This window comes from Carcharhinus amblyrhynchos, chromosome 27, assembly GCF_965287045.1.
Source record: "Carcharhinus amblyrhynchos chromosome 27, sCarAmb.v2.hapA, whole genome shotgun sequence".
In the NCBI taxonomy this organism is placed as follows: domain Eukaryota; kingdom Metazoa; phylum Chordata; class Chondrichthyes; order Carcharhiniformes; family Carcharhinidae; genus Carcharhinus; species Carcharhinus amblyrhynchos.
In genome coordinates, this window is record NC_137350.1 from 7,189,531 (window position 1) to 7,213,770 (window position 24,240).

The following is a 24,240-nucleotide window of genomic DNA, read 5'->3' on the forward strand; positions in this document are numbered from 1 at the left end:
TGTCTGTGTGGGTTTCCTCCCACAGTCCAAAGATGTGCGAGTCAGGTTGATTGGCCATGCTAGAAAATTGCTCCTTAGGGTCCTGAGATGCATAGGTTAGAGGGATTAGTGGGTACAGTATGTAGGGATATGGGGGTAGGGCCTGGGTGGGATTGTGGTTGGTGCAGACTCAATGGGCCGAAGGGCCTCTTTTTGCACTGTAGGGTTGATATTTCTGTTCTATGATATTAACATTTAAATGAAGATATCTTAAACAATTCCCGGCTCGGTTCACTGTCTGTGTGGAGTTTGCACATTCTCCTCGTGTCTGTGTGGGTTTCCTCCGGGTGCTCTGGTTTCCTCCCACAGTCCAAAGACGTGCGGGTTAGGTTGATTGGCCTTGCTAAGAAATTGCCCCTTAGTGTCCTGGGATGCGTCGGTTCAAGGGATTAGTGGGTATAATATGTAGGGATATGGGGGTCGGGACTGGGTGGGATTGTGTTCGGTGCAGACTCGATGGGCCAAATGGCCTCTTTCTGTACTGTAGGGTTCTATGAATATCTGACATGTTTTCTGTGAGTAAATTGGGGGTGTGGGGGAACAGAAGGAGTGGCCTTTATTTGTAATTCTGCCTCCAAATAAATTTGGATAGGTGCGTTCCCGTGCATCCACTGCCTTTGTCATTCTATGCCATGGAGATTATATTTCTGGGAGCTCTGTTGAGGATGTCATGTTGCGTTGATGTACTGTGTGCCACAGACCGTGCACACTGCATGGTGCTGAATGGGGCAAGTGTCCAGGATATTTCAATTGGAGAAGCGACCAGATATCAGTCCAAATCTGTGAATTCCTTTACTGTCCAGCAATTCACATATTCTGGGACAATTTATCTGTCAGTGTTAGTATCTCTTTTAAGAGGCTCTGTCCTTCCATTACATTAAGATTTACACTTAATGAAGGATATAATGCTTGCTAAAGAGATTAATTCTGAAACAAGAAGATTCTTCAGGATGCTAATCCAAGAAAACACCCTAAATATTTTGATCTTCCTGTTTAAATATTAAATTAAATTAACTAAGATTCTGGCTGGAAGATCCTCATCAACCCATGAGTTGAAGGATCCCATTAATCTACAAATTCGATTAGTTTGAAGAGATATTTACTGAACTTTCTTTTTCCATCCGGGAACAATCCTAGCTTGCCCTGCTTTCCCCACAGCCCAGTTACTCTTTGCTGTTCCCATCCCAAACTGACTGAAATAATTCTCGGCTCAGTGGGAATCTGTGCAAACTCAGACTCACATCCTGAGGTTGATACTCTCTTCACTACTGCCAGTGATCCCACTGACTATTCCACTAGTAACCGTGGACCCTCTTCCTGTGCCGTGCTTTGTAGACCAGCATTATCTTCTCTCTGCTTACTTGCCTTTCCAAAACCTCATCAATATGCCTTGACCCCCACTAGCTATGGGGTGAGATTCTCTGGCCTCGCAGCCGCGTCTTTCCCACGTTGTCTGCGAGCAGCAGGATTCTCTGGTCCTGCCACTATCAATGGGAATTCCCACTAATGCCACCCCATGCCGGTGGGAAACCCACAGGCGGGCTATGCTGCCAGAGGGACTGGAGAACCCCACCGGCATGAAAGGCCAGAGAATTCCAGGCAACGTTTGTCAGCTATTTGCTCACTTTCTGTAGAAATCCCTGGCTATTTTCTGAAGAATGGACTTTCGAGCAAATCAGAGAGTCGTGCACCAATTAGGAGATACAGAAAATCTACAGAATTCCTATGGCGCAGAAAGAGACCATTCAGCCCATCGAGTCTGCACTGACTCTCCAAAAGAGCATCCCACAGTGTTCACAGATCTTCAATCCTCTGGGACCTCGCCTGTATCGAGTGAGAATTGGAAACTGATCCTCAAAGCATCCGTTCTTCCCTCTCTGGCTTTCTTCAAAAGCCTGGGATCCCTGGTGATTTATCCAGGATGCCAATCTCTCCAGGGATTCCTCTCTCACTATGCTTATTGCATCTAATATTTCACACTCCTCCTCTTTAACTTCAATGTTTGCATCACTCCTGTCCTTAGTCAAGGCAGAGACAAAGTATTCAGAGAACCCTGTCCACATCTTCTGTATGAACCTACAAGTTACTACATACATCTCTGATGAGCCCTACCTTCTCCTTAGTTATTCATTGTTCCAAATGTATTGTGTAGGATTTTCTTTGACTTTACTTGCCAATATTTTTTAGTATCCTCTCTCAGCTTTCTGAATTTCCATTTTTACTTCACTCCCCCCCCCATACTTTCTATACACCTTTAGGCTCTCTAAGTATTTTGTGACAGTCATAAGCTTTCTTCTCCTGCTTTATTTTAACCTGTATGTGTCTGGATAACCAGAGGGCTCCAGATTTGGCAGTGCCACCCTTTTTCTTTGGCTGTGCCTACACCGGGATTTCGCCTTCGAGTGCCTCCCACTGAATTGGCAGGTTTTCCTTCTAATATCTGTATCCAATCCACTCTTGCCAGTTCATTTCACAGCTTTGTAAAATTTGTCTTCCCCCAGTTTAGAACTTTCAACCGGTTAGAAATATTAGGGGCAGCACGGTGGCACAGCGGTTAGCACTGCTGTCTCACAGCACCAGGGACCCGGGTTCAATTCTGGCCTTGAGTGACTGTGTGTATGGAGTCTGCACGTTCTCCCCGTGTTTGCATGGGTTTCCTCTGGATGCTCCGGTTTCCTCCCAACCTCCAAAGATTAGGTTGTTTGGCCGTGCTAAATTGCTCCATAGTTTCAGGGGAACTAGCAAGATAAATACATGGGGTTAGGGAATAGGGCATGGGTGGGATTGTTGTTGGCACAGGTTTGCTAGACCAAATGGCCTCTTTCGGCAATGTAGAGATTCCATGATACTCCTGTTCTATCTTTGTCCGTTTCCATAATGATGCTAAACCTAACTATATTATGGTTACCATCATCAGAAAGGTCCCTCACTGGTACTTAACCCAACTTCATTTCCACAGATTAAGGTGACGATCTTACCAAAAAGATTCTAAGTGCTGAACAAGCATGAAAACGGGAGAAAAAAAAGCACAAATTTTTCGGTTGAACTCCCAGATGCAATTGTAGAAAAAAAGGTCAAAAATGTGATTCTCACCAGTAGGGGAAGGGGACAGAGTCTATTCTTGCTGGGAAGCCAGCTGTTGAGTTCTAGAGGTACCATTGCTTAGGTGCCTTGATCTCCCAGTATACTCTATACACATAATGTACACAGTCCACTGGGAGATATCACTGCTGTGGACAGGCTTTGAGGAGTCAAGAAATGAGTTATTCACTCAGGATTCCTAGCCTCTGCTATTATAGCCACAGTATTGATCTCGCTAGTCCAGTTTGGTTTCTGGTCAATGGTAAATTCCAGGATACTGATATTTGTTGAGGGTAATACAGTTCAACACTCTTACCAGTTGTGAACACCAGGCACATGATGTATCTATTTGCAGACATTCTGCACATGTTACTGCTCCTCGCGATTGACACTTGTTACCTGAGGAAAGACAAAAGAGAAGTTCAGCAAAATGCATACATACATAAAGAATGTCCTCATTTCGAGCATATTTTAGGAATAAAACTATGGAAATTCCACTAAAGCCAAAAAGGGCTCAAAATATCCAGAGTCAACTTGGAAACTCGAAGATGGAAACTGAGGTAGGTCTAACCAGCCCAGGACTGATGAGTTTGATGAATGACTTTGAGTACTAGAGGCAGGATTTTCCGGCTGTTCCTGCCAGTGGGATCTACCAACAGGATTCCGGCTGATCCTGTTGGGATCTCAGTAAAAAGTCTGACAACACCAGTTTTAAGTTCAACCGATTTATTTGATAGTAAACTCACAAGCTTTTGAGGTTTCCCTCTTCGTCAGGTGAATGGAGAGTTCTGGCCTCAGACAGAGCATATAACAGCACAGACAGTTTACAGATTACTGATTAGAATGCGAATCTTTACACCTAACCTGCTGTTCAAGTCTTAAAGTGGCCGACAATGTGAATGGAAGGAGCACTGATCACAGGTTAAAGAGATGTGTATTGTCTGTAACAGATCTGTAACCCCCGTGACTTGCCTGGGTTTGCAAAACCTCACTTACTGTACTGTCTGGAGACAATACACATCTCTTTAACCTGTGATCAGTGCTCCTTCCATTCACATTGTCGGCCACTTTAAGACTTGAACAGCAGGTTAGGTGTAAAGATTCGCATTCTAATCAGTAATCTGTAAACTGTCTGTGCTTTATATGCTCTGTCTGAGGCCAGAACTCTCCATTCACCTGAAGAAGAGGGAAAACTTGAAAACTAGTGAGTTTACTATCAAATAAATCGGTTGGACTTAAACCTGGTGTTGTCAGACTTTTTACTGTGTTTACCCCAGTCAACGCTGGCATATCTACATCCTGTTGGGATCTACCAGCCCTGCTGAAGTCAACAGGGGTTTGATTGGCTTCCTACATCTGTGGGAGAAAAGTGGGGGAGTGGGATCTGGTGCTGGAAAATCCTGGGCTTCAGTACTTTTCCCTTCAAGGCCTGTTTATATGGAGATGAACTTCCATCAAGCACGTACTATACTGCTGTAACCACGGAAACAAAAGAGAATGGCCACCCAGGAGTGGTGAAGACAGAAATAATAAAATAATCTGACTCTCATATTCCCTTAATCATTCAGCAGGTTTTTGCTCATGGATATTAATCCCACCTTATTGGCTTTCTCCATATTTCTTTGCATATTTCAACTCCAGAAACATTCAGTTGCCTCTTGTAGACATTTACACTGCCCAATCCAATCTAATGTCTTGGTCATTTCTTTCCATTACTCTTAATGAAAGAAGTTCTGCCCGATTCCCTTCTTTATTCTCAATGTCTTCATTTTTAACTCTCACTTCTTAGATTCCACGTTGAAGCTGATCAAGCTTCCTGGATCCACTTAGCCAATTCCACTCGTCAACTTGAACCAAGACTTGAAAGCAAGAGGCATAGCCAAAACATCTGACAGTATAGAACATAGAACAGTACAGCACAGTATAGGCCCTTTGGCCCTCAATGTTGTGCCGAGCTATGTCCAACCCCAAGAACAAGCTATCCCACTCCCTATCATTCTGGTGTGCTCCAATAGTCGCTTGAAAGTTCCTAAAGTGTCCGACTCCACTATTCTATACCCCAACCACTCTCTGAGTGAAGAATCTACCTCGGACATCCCTCCTATATCTCCCACCATGAACCTTATAGTTATGCCCACTAGTAACAGCTACATCCATCCGAGGAAATAGTCTCTGCACGTCCACTCTATCTATCTCCCTCATCATCTTACAAACCTTTATTAAGTACCTGGAGAACTGGTGTGGGGAACTGGAGCTGGGACACGGCTTTTCGATACCTAGGAGGATCATCTGGATGGCACAGACCTCTCTTGCCCCCACCACACCCCCCCCCCTCATAAACAAGACCCCACGCACCCCAGACATGCTCTCTTCCATCTTTCTTCCAAGATATAAAAGTCTGATATCACGTACCAACGGACTCAAGAACAGTTTCTTCGCTGAAAGCGTCAGACTTCTGAATGGATTGACCAAATATTAATTTGCTCTTTCTCTACATCCTAAGCTATGACTCTATAACACTACATTCTTCCTTTCCTTCTCCCCTATTGTACCCTATGAATGTTATATTTTGTTTGTCTAGCGTAAAAGAAACATATCCCAATATGTGTGACAATAATAAGTCAAATCAAAAAAAGTAAAATCAACTCTGAAGGGTGAGAGGGCCGATGTAGATCAGATGATGGTAGCGAAGCTTTAGGATGGAATTTTCCACTTCTCCCCATGGGAGGTGCTGTGGCAAGGGGAGTGGAAAATATCTTGAGGGAAGAAAGACCAGTTTTACATTATTTTACTATCACCTATCATAGTACAGCGCACAAAAAAAAATACTTTTCATTGTATACGTATGACAAGAATAAAGCAAATCAAATCAAATCCTCATATCTGGGAAACTCTTAAGATGAGTAAGATACCCTTTGTGGTCTGGGTGCCAATGTAATCTAGCCCAAGTGCTTGAGGGAAGTTAGCAACAGGGACCCCATAATTGCGTCAGCTCCCAAATTGGTTTCTTTGCTGTGATCATTAATAGCCACTTCTGCTGGATGCAAAGTGCCCCCAGCTCCCAAAGTTCTACAACTAGTTCTGCCATCTGGCTGAGTCAGAACCAGGAGTTCAGTTCTCAGTTTTCTCTTGTCTGTCTGGAGGGTCAAGACACAGTCATTCATTGTAAAAAGCTTGTTTCTTTCAGGTCAACTTTTTCAATGAATGTATTTTCAAGTTTGATGTCGGTGGAATAAAGGATCACTGTGTTGGAACTTCCATACATTCCATGTGCCTTAATGCCCTCTGTAAAACTGAAGTTATCCAAAACTTTTACCTGTGCTCGCTGACATGTCTCCTGGCCAAACATGGTCTTGGCTTTTAACAATCTCGTCCTTGTTTTTTACATCCCTCCATGGTCTGACCCTCCCTATCTCTGTAATCTCCTCCTGTCCCACAACCCTCCAAAATATCTACGCTTCTCTAATTCTCATGAGCATTGTTGGTCATTCTACCTTTCGTTAACTAGGCCCCAGTTCAAGAATTTTCTCCCTACACCGCTGCACCTCGCTTTCCTCCTTTAAGACACTTCTCACAACCTACCATGTTTGACCAAGCTTTTGGTCATAGAATTTTACAGTACATAAAGAGGCCATTTGGCCCATTGAGTCTGCACCGACCACAATCCCACGCACCACATATTCTCCCTAGCTAGTTCCCCTGACGCCAAGAGGCAATTTTATATGGCCAATCCACCTAACCTCCTTGAAGTTTGGGAGGAAGCCGGAACACCCAATGGAAACCCATGCAGAGACAGGGAGAATGTGCAGTTTCCATACAGACAGCGACCCAAGCCACAAATCGAACCTGGGTCCCTGGTGTTGTGAGGCAGCAGTGCCACACTGTGGTCAGCTAACCTCATATAGAACCATAGAATCCCACAGCAGGAGGAGGCCAATCTGCCCATCGAGTTTGCACTGACCACAATCCTACCCAGGCCCTATCCCCACAACCCCATGCATTTACCTTTACTAGTCCTGACATTAAGGGGCAATTTTCCACGGCCAATCCACCTAGCCCTGGATGGGATTGTGGTCGGTGCAGGCTCGATGGGCCGAATGGCCTCTTTCTGCACCGTAGGATTTCTATGATTTTATTTTGGCATTAGTGTAAGGATAGGGCGTTTTACTCTAGGCGTGATTCTACTGACAAACCAGGGAGCTTTTATCAAAACAAATGTTACTTAACAATACAGTTTAACTATAACAAATGAATTAGCTTAACTTTTAATAATGCTTAAACATGCCTCCAGGTTTTCCAACTATCCTTTCAAACAAGGCTTTCTCTCAGCTGTCATAGTAAGGACCCAACTCCAGGCTTTACAATTCTCTTTTCCTTATTCCTTTGTCATCGAAACATAGAAAGTAGAAGCAGGAGGAATCATTCAGCTTTTCAAGGCTGCTCCGCCATTCATTATGATCACGGCTAATCATCCAACTCAATAGCCTGATCTTGCCTCCGCCCCCCCCCCCCCCCACCCCCGTATTCTTTGATCCCCTTCACCCCAAGAATTCTATCTAATTGTTTCTTGAAAACATTTAATGTTTTGGCTTCAATTGTGTTCTGTGGTGGTGAATTCCAGAGGCTGACTACTCTCTGGTGAAGGAATTTCTCCTCATCTCAGTTCTAAATGGTCTACCCTGTATCCTCAAACTGTGACCCCTATTTCTGAACACCCCGACCACGAGGAACATCCTTCCTGCATCTACCCTGTCCAGTGCTGTTAGAACTTTATAAGGTTCCATGAGATATCCCCCTCATTCTGCTGAACTCCAGCGAATACAATCCTAACCGATCAATCTCTCCTTTAAAGTTTATCTATTAGTGTCTTAAGGAGGCTTACATTAACACTGCAATGTGAACTCCTGTTTTCAGTGTTCTGACCAATGAAAGCAAGCATGCCGAATGCTTTCTTCACCACCCTGTCCACCTGTGACTCCACTTTCAAGGAGCTATCAACCTGGAGCCCAAGATCTCTTTGTTCTGCAACTTTCCCCAATGCCCTACCATTGACTGAGTAGTTCCTGCCCCGATTCTATCAACCAAAATGCATCACCTTGCACTTATCTAAATTAAACTCCATCTGCCATTCATCAGCCCACTGGCCCAATTGATCAAGGTCCTGTTGCAATCCGAGATAACCCTCTTCACCGGGTTAGCCACCACTGTGGAAAATCTGGCCACATGGTAACCAACTGCTGTCCAATTATCAGCTGGGATTGTGAGCGGGAAGACCACTGGATAAAGGATGTGGAATAAGTGTTCTAAACTGTGTGGTGAAGCTGGCCGTCTCTATAAAGCCTGCCCAAAGCCTAGCCTTAGCTATATATAGGTGACCAGGATCAAAGGATGATGGGTGAGGGGTGGGGTACGAGGAAGATACAACAAATGAGGCTGCCTCAAAGGAGAGCACCCTAGATTCATTGCCAAGAAACACCTGCTGTGAGACCACCATGAGAGAGGGGGAAAGAAAGAGAGGGGGAAAGAAAGAGAGGGGGAAAGAAAGAGAGGGGGAAAGAAAGAGAGGGGGAAAGAAAGAGAGGGGGAAAGAAAGAGAGGGGGAAAGAAAGAGAGGGGGAAAGAAAGAGAGGGGGAAAGAAAGAGAGGGGGAAAGAAAGAGAGGGGGAAAGAAAGAGAGGGGGAAAGAAAGAGAGGGGGAAAGAAAGAGAGGGGGAAAGAGCAGGTGATAGCAAGCTGCCAAACCCTGACACTCAACCTCGAGACTGTGATGAAGCAGCAGAAGGACAACCAGGAGGTGGCAAAGAGGGAACACTGGACAAGAGTTACTGCCAATGTCAAAGTGAATGGCAAAAGGGAATGGATGGCACGGAGGGACCGCTGTGATTGGCTGTTCGTCAGACGATGAAGGGTGAGGCAAGCCGCTGACATCATCACAATAAACCGCGAGACGCCAAGGATAACAACGCACAGGCCGATCCCCCAGATCCAAGATCTGGCAGCAGTGACGTGCCAAGCAAGTCCCAGCTTGGGAATGCCAGGATCAACGAGCAGCTGATCGGGAACACTGGGAACAGCAGAGAGCAGCTCTGGGATACTGGGATCAGCACCGAGAACAGCAAACAGCAGCTCCGTAATACTGGGTGCATCAAACAGCAGCTTGGGAATACCAGGAGCAACATGGACTGTAGACACAAAGCTGCTTCAAATAAAAGGGGAAAATAGGCACCAGTTGCCTGGATTCTTCTTCATCTCAGAATGCTGTCAATTTCAGCTCAGAAAAACGCCAACACTGGAGAGACCAGGACTTGTGCCTCAGCACGGGGTTAATGTAACACATCAGGAAGAAGAAACAAATCCCAATGTGAGGAACATCATAATCAACTGTCTCGTTGGGACCTGAGATTAATGTAGTTTAAATGGTTTAAAGACAGCCTCTATTGAAGTGTAGTATGAACTGTTCTGTGATGTGTTTCAACCGTGAGATACTTTACTACGTTAAGGTCAATCTGCATTTCTTAGATACACCTCAGCACTGGCAACGTCCAGATGCTGGTGGAGGCGGCAATCCCATTATGGATGACCCAGAAGTGACGGCAGCAAACTGGAGGTGACCTCGAGACTCCTGCTGGTAGAAGGTACTGAGTTGCATGACGTCTGACACTAAGTAAAACAAAACCACAGGCCTGTGGTGAACGCAACAGATCCCAATCAGGGCAATACATCATGGAACCCACTCAGGGGCCTACTTTACAAAGGGTTCATTATACGAGCTCTACCTGGTAAGTTAATTACCAATCCCCAGGGAGCTCGTATTCAATGAGTCCTAGAGGGAGGCCAGTGATTCCCCATGCAAGTTCTGAGGGTTATCATAGAATTCCTACAGCACAGAAGGAGGCTTGTGGGTTTGCTTTACTTGGTGGATCTGACTGTGAATAGACAGCATTGCGAATGTGCAAATTCCACCCAGACAGTGACCCGTGGTCAGACTCGCTGGCGTTGTGAGGCCATGTCACAATGCCATCCCACTGGTATCACACTACCAATGTCAAGGAAAGTCTCCAAGAACCAGTAGGCTCACTCATTGCTTCTTCCTAAAGATACACAGGGAGAGCTGTGCTGTGACCAGCAGCCCTGAAGGAAGAAGGCGGCTAGATAAGGTTTGTACGGCCTGACATATTGAAGATCAGCAAATGTTTTCATGATGGGCTCCAAAACCGGCAGACAAACAGCCTCCCAATCCTTCCGGTCCTCGATCACAAGACCTGTAAATGTCAACTAGTGAGAAAACCACGCAAACCACAAAACTGTGGACAAGCTGACAAAGGCTGTCAGGTTCTTTGAGATAAGTGGAACGCCTGGAAGCTCAACAGTGTTTGATAAGAACAGAAGAACGTAAGAAATAAAAGCAGGAAGAGAACACAGTTTATTGAGCCTGTCCCACTACTCAGTAAGACCAAGAGCTCCTCTTCTTAATTAGAGACCAAAAACCTATCCACCCCAACCTTAAATATATTCAGCAATGCAGCATGCACAACCCTCTGGGGTAAAGGTTCACAAACCTTTAACTGAAGACATTTCTCCTTGTCTCAGTCCTAAATAATCGGTTCCTTATCCCCTGTGTGCTAACTTTCCCATTAGGGGAAACAACCTCTCAGTGTCACCCATGTCAAACCTCTTCAGAATCTTGTGTCTCAGTGAGGTCACAACCTCATCCTTCGGACCCCAGACAGTAAAGGTCCAATTTACTCATCATGGGACAGCCCTCTCATTGCAGGAGCCAAACCTTGGAGCTTTTGCTGTATTGCCTCCAACTGCCTCATATATGGGGACCAAAACTGCACACAACACTTGTCTGATTGTGCTTTGATTTCCCAAGTCCATTGTTAAGACTTTCTTTATAATAGATTGCAGCATTTTTCAGCCAACTGATGTCAAGTTAATTAGCCTGTAGTTCCTAGTATTCTCCCATTCTCCTTTGTGGGGCTGCATTTACTAACCTCCATTCTGTTTGGAGCATTCTAGAATCTAGGGAAGTTTGGAAAAAAGTGCATCCACAACTCTACAGCTATCTTTTTTGAGGTTGTAGACCATCAGATTCTGGGGATTTGTCAAACCTTTGTCACTTAAGTTCCTCCCATTCTTTTCCTCCAGTGAAATTAACTGCCTTTTGTTCCTCACTCTTATTAGCTCTGGGTATATCAATTTCTGGTAGATGACTTGTGTTCATCACGAAGACAGACAGAGGGTGGAATTTTCCCATCCTATCTCCCTTGGGAATCCAATCCATGCAAAGGTCCATTGACCTAGGGGGAGATTTTTCAGTCTTGGGGTGGGTACAGCCAGAAAATCCTACTCAGAATATTTATTCAACATCTCTGCCATTCTCTCGCTCCCCATCATAATTCCTCCTGTTTCTGCCTCAAAGGAACTACTCTCCTCCTTTTTACATGTTTATGGAAGCTCCTGCAATCTGTTCCTGTATTCCTGGATAGTTGACTATCATATCTTTTACTTTTCCAAGTAAATTTCCATCTTTTTATCAACTTTTTGGTGTCTCTTTGCTTGTTCCTAAACCACTCCCAAACCTCAGGCTTATTAATGTTCTTTGTAATGTTATAAATCTTTTCTTTTAATCCAGTACTACTCCTTCTGAAGTTATGGATGAAACATTTTTGCTGAATGTTTGACTTTAATGGAATGTATTTTTGTTGAACACTTTGAACTGTTTCTTCAAATGTTTCCCGCTACTCGTTTATCATGAAATTTATCATTTAGTCCATTTACCCAATCAGTTTTACTCAGGCCTCTCCTCATATCTATGTGGGCTTTGTTTGTTATTTTCAAACCTAATATGGAATTCAATTATATTATGATCACTCTTTCTCAGCAATTGAGTTGCATTTGACTCCTTGGGACTGGAATAGTCAGTCCCCCGGAGGTGAGGGGGTTAGCCTATGAGGAGGGATTGAATAGACTGGGTCTGTACTCGTTGGAGTTTAGAAGACTGAGGGGGGGATCTTATAGAGACATATAAGATAATGAAGGGGATGGATAGGGAAATGTTCTCCCTCTCTTTCTTCCTCTCCTTCCCCCTTCTCCCTCTCCCTCTGTCATGGTGGTCTCACAGCAGGTGTTTCTTGGCAATGAATCTAGGGTGCTCTCCTTTGAGGCAGCCTCATTTGTTGTATCTTCCTCGTACCCCACCACTCACCCATCATCCTTTGATCCTGGTCACCTATATATAGCTAAGGCTAGGCTTTGGGTGGGCTTTATAGAGACAGCCAGCTTCACCACACAGTTTAGAACACTTATTCCACATCCTTTATCCAGTGGTCTTCCCGCTCACAATCCCAGCTGATAATTGGGCAGCAGTTGGTTACCATGTGGCCAGATTTTCCACAGTGGTGACTAACCCGGTGAAGAGGGTTACCTCGGATTGCAACAGGACCTTGATCAATTGGGTCAGTGGGCTGATGAATGGCAGATGGAGTTTAATTTAGATAAGTGCAAGGTGATGCATTTTGGTTGATAGAATCGGGGCAGGAACTACTCAGTTAATGGTAGGGCATTGGGGAAAGTTACAGAACAAAGAGATCTAGGAGTACAGGTTCATAGCTCCTTGAAAGTGGAGTCACAGGTGGACAGGGTGGTGAAGAAAGCATTCGGCATGCTTGCTTTCATTGGTCAGAACACTGAAAACAGGAGTTGGGACATCTTGTACAAGATATTGGTAAGGCCACACTTGGAATACTGTATACAGTTCTGGTCATCCTATTATAGAAAGGATATTATTAAACTAGAAAGAGTGCAGAAAAAAATTACTAGGATGCTATCAGGACTTGATGGATTGAGTTCTAGGGAGAGGCTGGATAGACTGGGACTTTTTTCCCTGGGGTGTAGGAGATTTAGGGGTGATTTTATAGAGGTCTATAAAATGATGAGGAGCATAGACAAGATAGATAGTCAACATCTTTTTCCAAAGTTAGGGGAGTCTAAAACTAGAGGGCAGAAGTTTCAGGTGAGAGGGGAGAGATACAAAAGGGTCCAGAGGGGCAATTCTTTCACATGGAGGGTGGTGAATGAACTGCCGGAAGTAGTAGTAGAGGCGGGTACAATGTTATCTTTTAAAAAGCATTTAGACAGTTACATGGGTAAGATGGTGTGGAGGAATAGGGACTAAACATGGGCAATTGGGACTAGCTTAGTTATTAAAACTGGGCAGCATGGACAATTTGGCCTGCTTCAATGCTGTAAACCTCTATCACCTCAGATTGTCCTGTGTACAGATACAGAATTTTCATCAGTAAGGGAATAGAGATTTATGGGGATAAGGCAGGAAAGTGGAGTTGAGGATACTTTAAGTCATGATCTGATGATGATCTACAAAGGGGCAGCACGGTGGCACAGTGTCTAACACTGCTGCCCCAAAACGCCAGGCACCCGGGTTCATTTCCAGCCTTGGGTTACTATCTGTTTGCATGTTCTCCCCGTGTCAGTGTGGGTTTCCTCTGGGTGCTCCGGTTTCCTCCCACAGTCCAAAGGTGTGTAGAGTAGGTGAGCTAGCCATGACAAACGCACAGGCTTACAGGATTCCGGATACCATTCCCGTAGATTTTGCACGTCACTGCACTATTGAAGAAATGTGCCAGAAGGAATTACAGCCCTGCTGTCCTCACTCACATCCTGTTCTTGGAAACATTGCCAGAGTCTATAATTAAGGCTGGGTTGATTAAGACTTTGAAAATTACCTTTAGCTGGGCGGGCACGCTGGCACAGTGGTTAGCACTGTTGCCTCACAGCTCTAGGGATCCGGGTTCAATTCTGGCTTAGGCCACTGTCTGTGTGGAGTTTGCATGTTCTCCCTGTGTCTGCGTGGGTTTCCCCTGGGTGCTCCTGTTTCCTCCCACTCTCCAAAGATGTTAGGTTAATTGGCCATGTTAAATTGCCCCTTAGTGTAAGGGGGATTAATAAAGTAAATATGTAGGGTCTTGGGAATGGGGCCTGGGTGGGATTGTGGTCAGTACAGTCTCAATGGGTTGAACGGTCCCCTTCTGCACTGTAAGGATTCTATGATTTTGATCTGGACTCTGGAATCTGATGAGAGACAGAGTGGATCGGTAAAGGGTTGGTAAGAAGAGGTGATTAAAGAAATGAATAGGTGAAAATCCATGGATTTTAGCTGATCTTCCTGAAGGCATTTGATAAACTGGATGAGCACCGAGCAGAGATAATGGGCGGGTATTTTCATTGGCAGGTCTCGCAAGGATAAGCAGTGTTGCCCCCAAGCACTTATTGTAAAGGATGGAATAGGGTGGCCCATATCCAAATTTGGTGACGACACAATGATCGTCGGCATTAATGGAATCAATGGGTGCTATTCTGGTTGGCAGTTGGTGACCAGTGGAGTGCCGCAGGGATCGGTGCTGGGGCCTCAACTGTTTACCATTTACATAGATGATCTGGAGGAGGGGGTTGAGTGTAGGGTAACGAAATTTGCTGATGACATGAAGGTGAGTGGAAAAGCAAATTGCATGGAGGGTGTGGAAAGTCTGCAGAGGGATCTGGATAGGCTGAGCGAGTGGGCGAGGACCTGGCAGATGGAGTACAATGTTAGCAAGTGCGAGGTTATCCACTTTGGTAGAAATAATAGTAGGAGGGATTACTATTTAAAGGGCAAAAAGCTGCAGCATGCTACAGTGCAGAGGGACCTGGGGGTCCTTGTGCACAAATCGCAAAAACCCAGTCTGCAGGTGCAGCAGGTGATCAAGAAGGCGAATGGAATGTTGGCCTTTATAGCGAGGGGGATAGAATATAAAAGCAGGGAGGCCTTGCTGCAACTGTACAGGGTACTTGTGAGGCCGCAGCTGGAGTACTGTGTGCAGTTTTGGTCGCCGCACTCGCGGAAGGATATATAGGCCTTGGAGCGAGTGCAGAGAAGGTTCACTAGGCTGATACCGGAGATGAGGGAGCTAGCCTATGAAGAGAGACTGAATAGACTGGGTCTGTACTCATTAGAGTTTAGAAGGCTGACGGGGGACCTTATAGAGACGTATAAGATAATGAAGGGGATGGATAGGGTAGAGGTAGAGAGATTCTTCCCGCTTAGAAAGGACAGCAGGACTAGAGGGCACAGCATCAAGATAAGGGGGGGGTGCAGTTTAGATCGGAGTTGAGGAGGAACTTCTTCACTCAAAGGGTGGTGAATCTCTGGAATTCTCTGCCCGTTGAAGTGGTGGAGGCTACCTCGCTGAATATATTTAAGTCACAGGTAGATAGGTTTTTGATAGACAAGGGAATTAAGGGTTATGGGGAGAAAGCGGGAAAGTGGAACTGATCCACTTCAGATCAGCCATGATCTTATTGAATGGCGGGGCAGGCTCGAAGGGCTAGATGGCCTATTCCTGCCCCTATTTCTTATGTTCTTATGCTCTTATGTTCTTATGTTCCTCCCCTCATACCCACGTAAGTCTGGGCTTTCTTTGGGGCTTGAGTTTGCCATTTTCAAACTTAATATGGAATTCTATTCTATTATGATTACTCTCTCCCATCAGTTGTGTTGTTTTGGACTCTGTGAGAGTGAATCATCCCAGGTCTGCTGGAAGTGTACGAGATTACTGTTCTGGTCAGCAGTATGTTGAAATCTGTGAGGAAGTGTGGCATCATCTTCGTCTACAAACAGGATGTAACACTCCATAAAGTGGATTACAAAATTCTGTCCCGGATCATTGCCAATTGAGTTAGTCTGCTCTGCAGTTTGTGATCCACCCTGCAGAAAGATCTGACAGAGTCTTATGCTACTTAGGAAAATGATTGCCCACATGTAGGGTGGACACCCATCTCAACAGCCTCAACCAGGAAAAGGTCTTTAGACAGAATATCACACACCTACATGATGCCCTCCAAAATGGCATTTGGAACACAAATATCAGTAGCGCAGTTCCAATCAATGGGTGGGAGTTACTAAACTTTCTTGTCCAATCTGGAGCCGGGCAGGGCTGCCCGCTAGTGCCTGTTTTGTTTTGTGTTGCATTGAACCTTTTGCTGACCCTCTCAGGAAGGGGAAGGGCATAAATGGAGTGATGATCCCTGGCAGCGGAGGCACTTGGGTCAAAGCCTCCCAACCCATGGATGATGGCTGTGCCTTCTGCTTAGATCCACTATCGGTGAGCAGACTGATGGGCTTCTGACACCAGTTTGATCTGGCCTGGGGAAAATTGTGGCAGGAGTGAGGCCATGTTCCTTGGGATCTGAGCGGATCAATGCTTTGTTCCCAGCCCCATCGAATTGGACCACCTGAAGGTGCTGAGGTTATGGTGTAGAGGGATCGGGGAGTCGGAGCATTTCACCATGGGGTAACAGTAGCTGGGTACGTCAGAGTGATTCTCCCTTCACAGAACCTGCTCGTCATGTGTAAGGTGCTCTCAGTGTTGCTGTGTGGATCTGACACAGGCCCTACTTCACCTCACCCGCAGCATTTTACCCAGAGATCAAAGGTGGACCAGGTCTGCAGGGACAATCTCCAGATAACAAGGGGAAAATCCTATTCAATGTTGCTCTCATCCTGATGGCCATCTTTGTGTATGGCTGCATTAAGCTGTGTGTATACCTACGGTACGCAGACACCAAGGGTGGAATTTTACTGGCACGCCCGCCCGGGGTTTGTATGATCTTGCCCGAGGCCAACAGAGAATGCTGTAATCCGAACCTCGCCCGCCCTGGAATTGGGGTGAGTGTGCCGATAAAATTCCGGACCAAATGAGGGTCTATATGTCCCGAGTCTCGTGAAGAATGGGTCCAGCTACGTTGCCACAGAATGCTCCGTTCAACTGGACCAAGCTGTACCATCTGTCCCTCAAGGAAAAGCTCGTGCTGAAGAAACACCTGTCACCCCCAAGTCCATTGGGCAGTAACAACTTCCAGGCCTTGTGGGAAAGGCTGGTGGTAGATCCAGTTGGATGGTTCTTTGAGAAGACTGATCGCCAGAACTTTCCAACTCACTGCGCTATGGAGCAGCGAGTTCCATAAATCCGCCATGCGCTGTGAGAAGTAGTTCCTCCGTATCTCAGTTTTAAATCTACAGCCTCTCAACTGATGCCTGTGACCTTTTGTTCCAGATTGCCCCACAAGGGACAAGATTTGGTCTACATTTTCTTTATCAATCCCTTTTAAAACTTTATATACCTCAATCAGATCCCAGCTCATCCTTCCAAACTCCAGCGAGTGTAGGCCCAATCTGTTTAATCTCTCATAGAATCATAGAAACCCTACAGTGCAGAAGGAGGCCATTCAGCCCATTGACTCTGCATTGACAACCTGGGCCCTCACCCTGTAACCCCACATATTTACCCCACTAATCCCTTTAAACTACACATCCTGGGACACTAAAGGGCAATTTAGCATGGCCAATCCACCTAACCCGCACATCTTTGGACTGTGGGAGGAAACTGGAGCACCTGGAGGAAACCCATGCAGACACGGGGAGAATGTGCAAACTCCGCATAGACAGTGACCCAAGCTGGAAATCAAACCCGGGTTCCTGGAGCTGTGAGGCCGCAGTGCTGACCACTACGATTGATAAAGTAAGGTCAACCCTTTCATCCCCAGAAACAATTTGGTGAACCTCCTCTGAACTGCCTCCAATGCCATCACGTCCTTCCTTAACCGTCTCGCCTGTTTCTTTGGAAACCTTTCCCTTGTCTCTCTTGCTTCTCCCAGGTTTTGCTTTTTGTGTGGGCGCACATGGGACCTTTGTCTCCAGCTCCAAGTCCCGTTGGTCATGCGCATGGGCCTAAAGAACATACAAAATCGAAATGACGCATGTGAGGCTCTTTCCCAGCTGGCACTTGCACACAAGACTCAAGATTCATCATGTCTTGGAGAGGCTGACCACAGAGCTGAAGGTGAAGGTGAGTTTTAGTTTAATTACATGAATTTTGAAGCACTTTGAACCTTTTCTCGTGGCACATCTGGGGACTCTTCACAGCACACTGCGGTGGGGTTGGGAATCACAGATCTACAGTATTTAACCTGAATTGCGCTGTGTGAATTCCAAAATTTCAATGGTATTCTAACATGCCCGTACAAATGTCATGAATAAAAAAAAAAATTTTTAGAACAAAGAGAAATTCAGTAAATTGAACAGTTCCAAAGCTCCCACCACAGCTGCTGGGTTTCAATGGTTAATGATAAGAGTATCATCACAAACCATGAGTTGGTGAATTAAGCAATACGTCCAGACACGTTTCCACACAGTGCTGAGGAACATGGTAAAGGCAGTACTTCTACCTGTCAAAACACAGGCGGATACCAACAAATCTACAGCAATGCGGTCACCATCATATGTCACTGACAGATGACAGCTATGCGTGTAAATGTAAAATAAACGCAAGAATATGCACGTAGCAACATCAGCTGTCAACAGCTGACAGCTGAGTGAGTCGCAAGTTGCATTGCGGGCTGTGGCTCTGATCATCACAGTTGCCACATCATTCCCATTAACAGCAACAAGCCTTCAATTAGCAACTTCAACATTACAGAAATTCCAAAGGTTCTTTGCAAAATGTATTCATTCATGGAGCCAGTTTCGCAGGCAGGGCTGGCATTTATTGCCCGTCCCTAATTGCCTTTGAGAAGGCGGGGGTGAGCTGCCTTCCCATGTGGTGTAGATACACTTGCAGTGCTCTTAGGGAGGGAGTTTTTGGTTTGATTTATTATTGTCACATACAGTGAAAGGTATTGTTTCTTGCACGCTATACAGACAGAGTATACCGTTCATAGAGAAGGAAAGGAAGGAGTGCAGAATGTAGTGTTACAGTCACGGCTAGGGTGTAGAAAAAGATCAACTTAATGAGAGGTAGGTGCATTCAAAAGTCTGATGGCAGCAGGGAAGAAGCTATTCTTGAGTCGGCTGGTACATGACTCAGACTTTTGCATCTTTTTCCCGATGGAAGAAGCTGGAAGAGAGAATGTCTGGGATGCATGGGGTCCTTAATTATGCTGGCTGCTTTGCTGAGACGGAGGGAAGTGTAGATAGAGTCAATGGATGGGAGGCTGGTTTCTGGCATTTAGACACCGTCATAGAAGGTAATGCAAAAAAGAGTGATTTTCAGATAGGTAGACAACAGCGGGGTGGTGGTGAGGGTTTTCTGAAAGGAACAAAGGGTCAGCAGAGAGGCAGAAATTTAATGGGGGTAATTCTAGAGCACGGGAACAGCTGGAGATACCACTGTGTTTGGTGTGGGGGAAGGCCCATGCAGGGGAGTGAGAAGAATGGAGGGATTGGGTTTGAAGTGGGGTGGAAGAGGTTGGATGAAGTTACAGAGGCAGGTATCAGGTAGTAAATCAATCGAGACGTAAGAATGACCATTTTAAATCAAAAGCTTTCAGGAGCACAGTTCTCACGAAGGTCAGTGAGCTCACGTGAGGATAAGTGGGGCTTGGTGATAGGATACACATGGCAGAATTTCACTCCTGCTATCTCTGTAATGGTCACCACTTTATCATTGTGATTGTAATCTTCCAACTTATCCAAAGTTCCAATACTCTCCATACGCGTTACAACATGTGCTATTTCCACTTTTCTTACAAATTCCACTTCTGCAGGCATTTCAACAAAGACTAGCTGTAACTCGGTGGTTATCCTGGGAAAAAGGGTTTAAAATTTCAGATACATTTGCTGTGCTGTGGCTTAAAGTTAAAAACAACACACACTTATTGTATTATCCATGGGATGTCGGGTCCTCGGCTGTTCCAGCCTTATTTTTTTACCCATCCCTACTTCCCCTTGAGTGGAGTGGTTTGCTAGACCATTACAGAGGGCCTTTAAGAGTCAACCACATTGCTGTGGATCTGGAGTCACATGTAGACCAGGCCAGGAAAGGACGGCAGGACATTAGTAACCAGCGTGCTTTTTACAGCAATGGTTATCATTAGACTTTTAATTCCAGATTTTTATTGAATTCAAGTTTCACCATCTGCTGTGGTGGGATTCCAATCCAGGTCCGCAGGGCATTACCCCCTATGTTCCCAGATTACTAGTTCAGTGACAGTGTCACTATACCACTGCCTCCCTTGTGAAAGTGAGAGATTTAAAATTATATCTTAAAAGTACTATTTGTTTTGCTTTCTTTGTCCAAATGACTGTTTGTAATTAATTCATACATTACAAGGACATCCAGGAGATTGTCCCTCCCCAATCTTTAGCCTGAGGAAGTCACCCCTCTCCTCCATGCCCCCTCCCTCATGCCCAACCTGTGCGTTCTAAACAAGTTTGCAATTATAGATTCCTCCAATTTTAGACTAGCACTGCATGTAAAAGGGCCATTCAGCCTATCAAAATCTCAGGTTGTTATTTATTCACTTACTTCCTTTTGCCCCCAGTCCTGTTATTAATTTTTCCTTCAAATATAATCCAGTTCCCTTTTGAAGTTTTCTATTTAGTCTGTATCCACCAGCCTATTAGACAGTGCATTCTAAATCCTAACTACTCACTGCACAAGAATGTATTCCGTAAGGTCTTGTCTGCTTCTTTTACCTATCTCATAAGAACATAGGAATGAGGAGCAGAAATCGACAATTCAACCCTTGGAGCCCATTTCACCATTTAACATGATCCTAGCTGATCTTATCCTGGTCCCAACTCTGCTTTCCTTTCCGCTCCCCATAGGCCTTTATCCCAGTTTTCAGCAGAAACATATCTATCTCTTTCTCAAAGCTAGTGATTGATTCTGTCTCCACTGCACTCTGGGGCGGTGAGTTCCACAGATCCACAACCCTCCGAGAGAAGTAGTTTCTGTTCATCTCAGTTTTGAACTCCCTCCTCTCACTCTTGTTCTAGAGGAGACTCCCATCCATTGACTCCGTCTACACTTCCCACAACCTCGGAAAAGCAGCCAGCATCATCAAGGACCCTACGCACCCTGGACACACTCTCTTCCACTGGGAAAAAGAAACAAAAGTCTGAGGATATGTACCAACCGACTCAAGAACAGCATCTTCCCTGCTGCCATCAGACTTTTGAATGGATATACCTTGTATTAAGTTGACCTCTCTCTATACCCTAACTATGACTGTAACACTATATTCTGCAACCTCTCCTTTCCTTCTCCACTTTATGAATGGTATGCTTTTTCTTTATAGTGCAAGAAACAATGTTTTTCATTGTACCTCAATATATCTGAAAATAATAAATCAAATTAAAGAATGTCCCACAAAGGGAAACATTTGTGCAATGTTCACCTTATCAATTCCTTTCTGCATTTTATATATCTCTATCAGATCTACCCCCCTCCTTCATTCTTCTGAACTCCAGCAAGTACAAGCCCAAGCTATCTCTTTAAAACCGTGCCTCTGGTTATTGACCCTTCCAATGGAGAGAGTTTCTCTCTATTTAAACTCGTCATGATTTTACACACCCTCATTAACTCCCCCCTCAGCATTCTCCTGCTCGAAGAAGAACCCCGGCTTTTCCAGCCTCATCATCCCGCATCCCTGAAACCATTCTCCTAAATCTTCCCTGCAGAGCTTTCACTCACATCCTTCCCAAAGTGTGGTGCCCAGAATTGATCACAAAACTCCAGCTGAGGCCAAACTAGTATCTAATGTCAGGTTGAGTGCAATTTCCTAATGTTTATACACTATGGGGGGTGGGGGGTTAGTGAAACTGTCCAGCTCACCACTCCTGTCTTTACGGGTCAGTGAACGACTCACATTGGAACTGGCTACCCAATGAGACGCCTGATGGACCTTCTCTTCCTGTTGTGAACAATGAAGCTAAAAGATAGAGAAGCAACGTAGAACATCCGGGAAATAAATTGCTGCAAAGTATTCTGTCAGAAAGCAGTTGGAAAAAGAGTTGGAGGGAATGCTCAGGAATAGTCAGAGTGGACGAAGGGCAGACCATAGAAAGTTCTGTAGACCTCAGGCAGGATTTTACAGTCTTGGGGCGAGCACAGCCAGAAAATCCCACCCTTTGTATAAAGCCCAGGATCCCAAATGCTTTGTGGGCAGCACAGTAGTTAGCACTGCTATCCCACAGCGTCAGGGATCCGGGTTCAATTCCCGGCTTGGGTCACTGTCTGTGCAGAGTTTGCACATTCTTCACGGGTTTCCTCCCAACAGTCGGGGAGATGTGCTGGTTAGGGTGCATTGACCCGAACAGGCGCCAGAGTGTGATGACGAGGGGAATTTCACAGTAACTTCACTGCAGTGCTAATGTAAGCCTTGCTTGCGACCAGTAAATAAGCTTTAATAAAATTGCTAACGATTGTGTTAAACAGTTCAATGTCACCCTCAAAGGTCTGAGCGTAAACAGCCGAACCCCCTCCAACACCCCACCCCCCGACACCAATTTCTTTACTCTTTAACGTTGTACTGTTTAGCTTGAATCGTTTATATTTTGCAACAAAATGTATTGGCTACACTTTGCTGTTTCTATTCTGTGTCTGCCCACCCCATAAGAAGTCTCACAACACCAGGTTAAAGTCCAACCAGTTTATTTGATAGTAATTCCACAAGCTTTCGGAAACGGTGTTCCTTCATCAGGTGCCTGAAAGGTTCTGATCAGAGGAAGGCGTATAAAGTCACACACAATTTACAGAACACTGATTAGAATGCAAGTCTTTGCAGGTAACCTGCTATTCAAGTCTTAAAGATGCAGACATCCTCAACTGGGATCTTGGGTTCAAGTCGCACTATCTGTAACCCCCATGACTTGCCTGGGCTTGCAAAATCTCACTTACTGTCCTGTCTGGAGACAATACACATCTCTTTAACCTGTGCCTAATGCTATCTCCACTTGCATTGTCTGCACCTTTAAGACTTGAATAGCAGATTAGCTGTAAAGACTTGCATTCTAATCAATATTCTGTAAACTGTGTGTGCCTCTACACGCCCTTCTCTGATCAGAACCTTCCACACACCTGAGGAAGGAACACCATTTCCGAAAGCTTGTGGGTTTACTATCAAATAAACCGGTTGGACTTTAACCTGGTGTTGTGAGACTTCTTACTGTGTTTACCCCAGTCCAACGCCGGCATCTCCACATCACCTGCCCACCCCACCAGCCTGTCTCTGCTTGGGGTTTGGTACATTTTTTCTCATCGTTCGTACTTCCAGGTTTCGTGTCCTGTGCAAGATTCACATTCGTATCCTGGAGTTATTCTGTACAGCAGCAGCAATAAATTGTAATGAATATGAGTACTGTAAAAATTACCGGTCTTGTTTGCACTTATGGGAAATGTCGTTTCGCAATGACTCATTCCAGAGTTTTTATGAATAAAGTATATATTTGAAATTTTTTAAAAAAACTGTAGCCTCGGGCTTATTTAGTTTAATTTGAAAATATGCACTATTGTGCTGTAGTTTTTCTATGTTCTACTTCTATTGATATTAAAACCACTGGCAGCATTTTTCACAATCTCACCTCGGAAATAGTCTTTTAAACGCAGCTGCCCATTTTAAATGGGTTTGTTGCCATTCAGAGGTCAGACAGCCCGCGGGAATATCTCACCTGTCTCCCAGGACATTGCCATATCCAGGAATTCCCTCTCCTTATTTCTCACCCACCGCCACGGAGGAATACCTGAAATTTACCCTTCACCTGTCTGCGGGCATCTGCAGCACTTATCCTCCCCCCACACCCCCCCCGGCGATCCCTCGGTCTATCACAGCCTTTTCCATTGGGAATCCCAGGGAGAGCCCCCTGCCCTCCGCGCTGTGTCCCGAGGGGGAATCTGTGGTCACTTACCCCGGGCTGTGCTGATGCAGAGTGCAGCCAGCAGTGCGATGTGTCTCAGGCTGGCTCTCCCCATTGCCGTGGCTCCTAATAGCGGCAGCAGCTCCGACACTGAGATCTCGACCAGGGAACTTTGTAGCAACTTTCACAACTTAAATGAAACCCCGCCCCACCTTTCCCAAAACCGGAGATCGGCAGCGCCGCCTGGGAACAAATACTCCTGTACAACCGTGCACACAGAGGGAGTGGACACACCCATATACAAAGAGGGGGCTGTAAATATGCACATATACAATATATACAGAGGGACTGTAAACATGCATTCACCTCTTAAAGGGGTCCCGTTATTCAACTCCTTCTCCTCTCACCCTTTTAGCGAATACAAA

At 45.3% G+C, this 24,240-nt stretch overlaps 1 protein-coding gene across 1 annotated transcript in view; it reads right to left on the reverse strand.

The window, feature by feature from the left end:
- The window catches only part of LOC145359338 (integrin beta-3-like), a 78,659-nt gene extending 54,660 nt beyond the window's left edge, over window positions 1-23,999 (reverse strand). Inside the window, exons 1-2 of the mRNA XM_080213937.1 lie at window positions 23,867-23,999; window positions 3,437-3,519 (exon numbers count right to left, since the gene is read on the reverse strand). Coding sequence (XP_080070063.1) covers window positions 3,437-3,519; window positions 23,867-23,930 — 147 coding nt within the window. The 5' untranslated portion in view covers window positions 23,931-23,999. The remainder of the gene's footprint in view (window positions 1-3,436; window positions 3,520-23,866) is intronic.
- Between the last annotated feature and the right edge of the window lie 241 nt (window positions 24,000-24,240).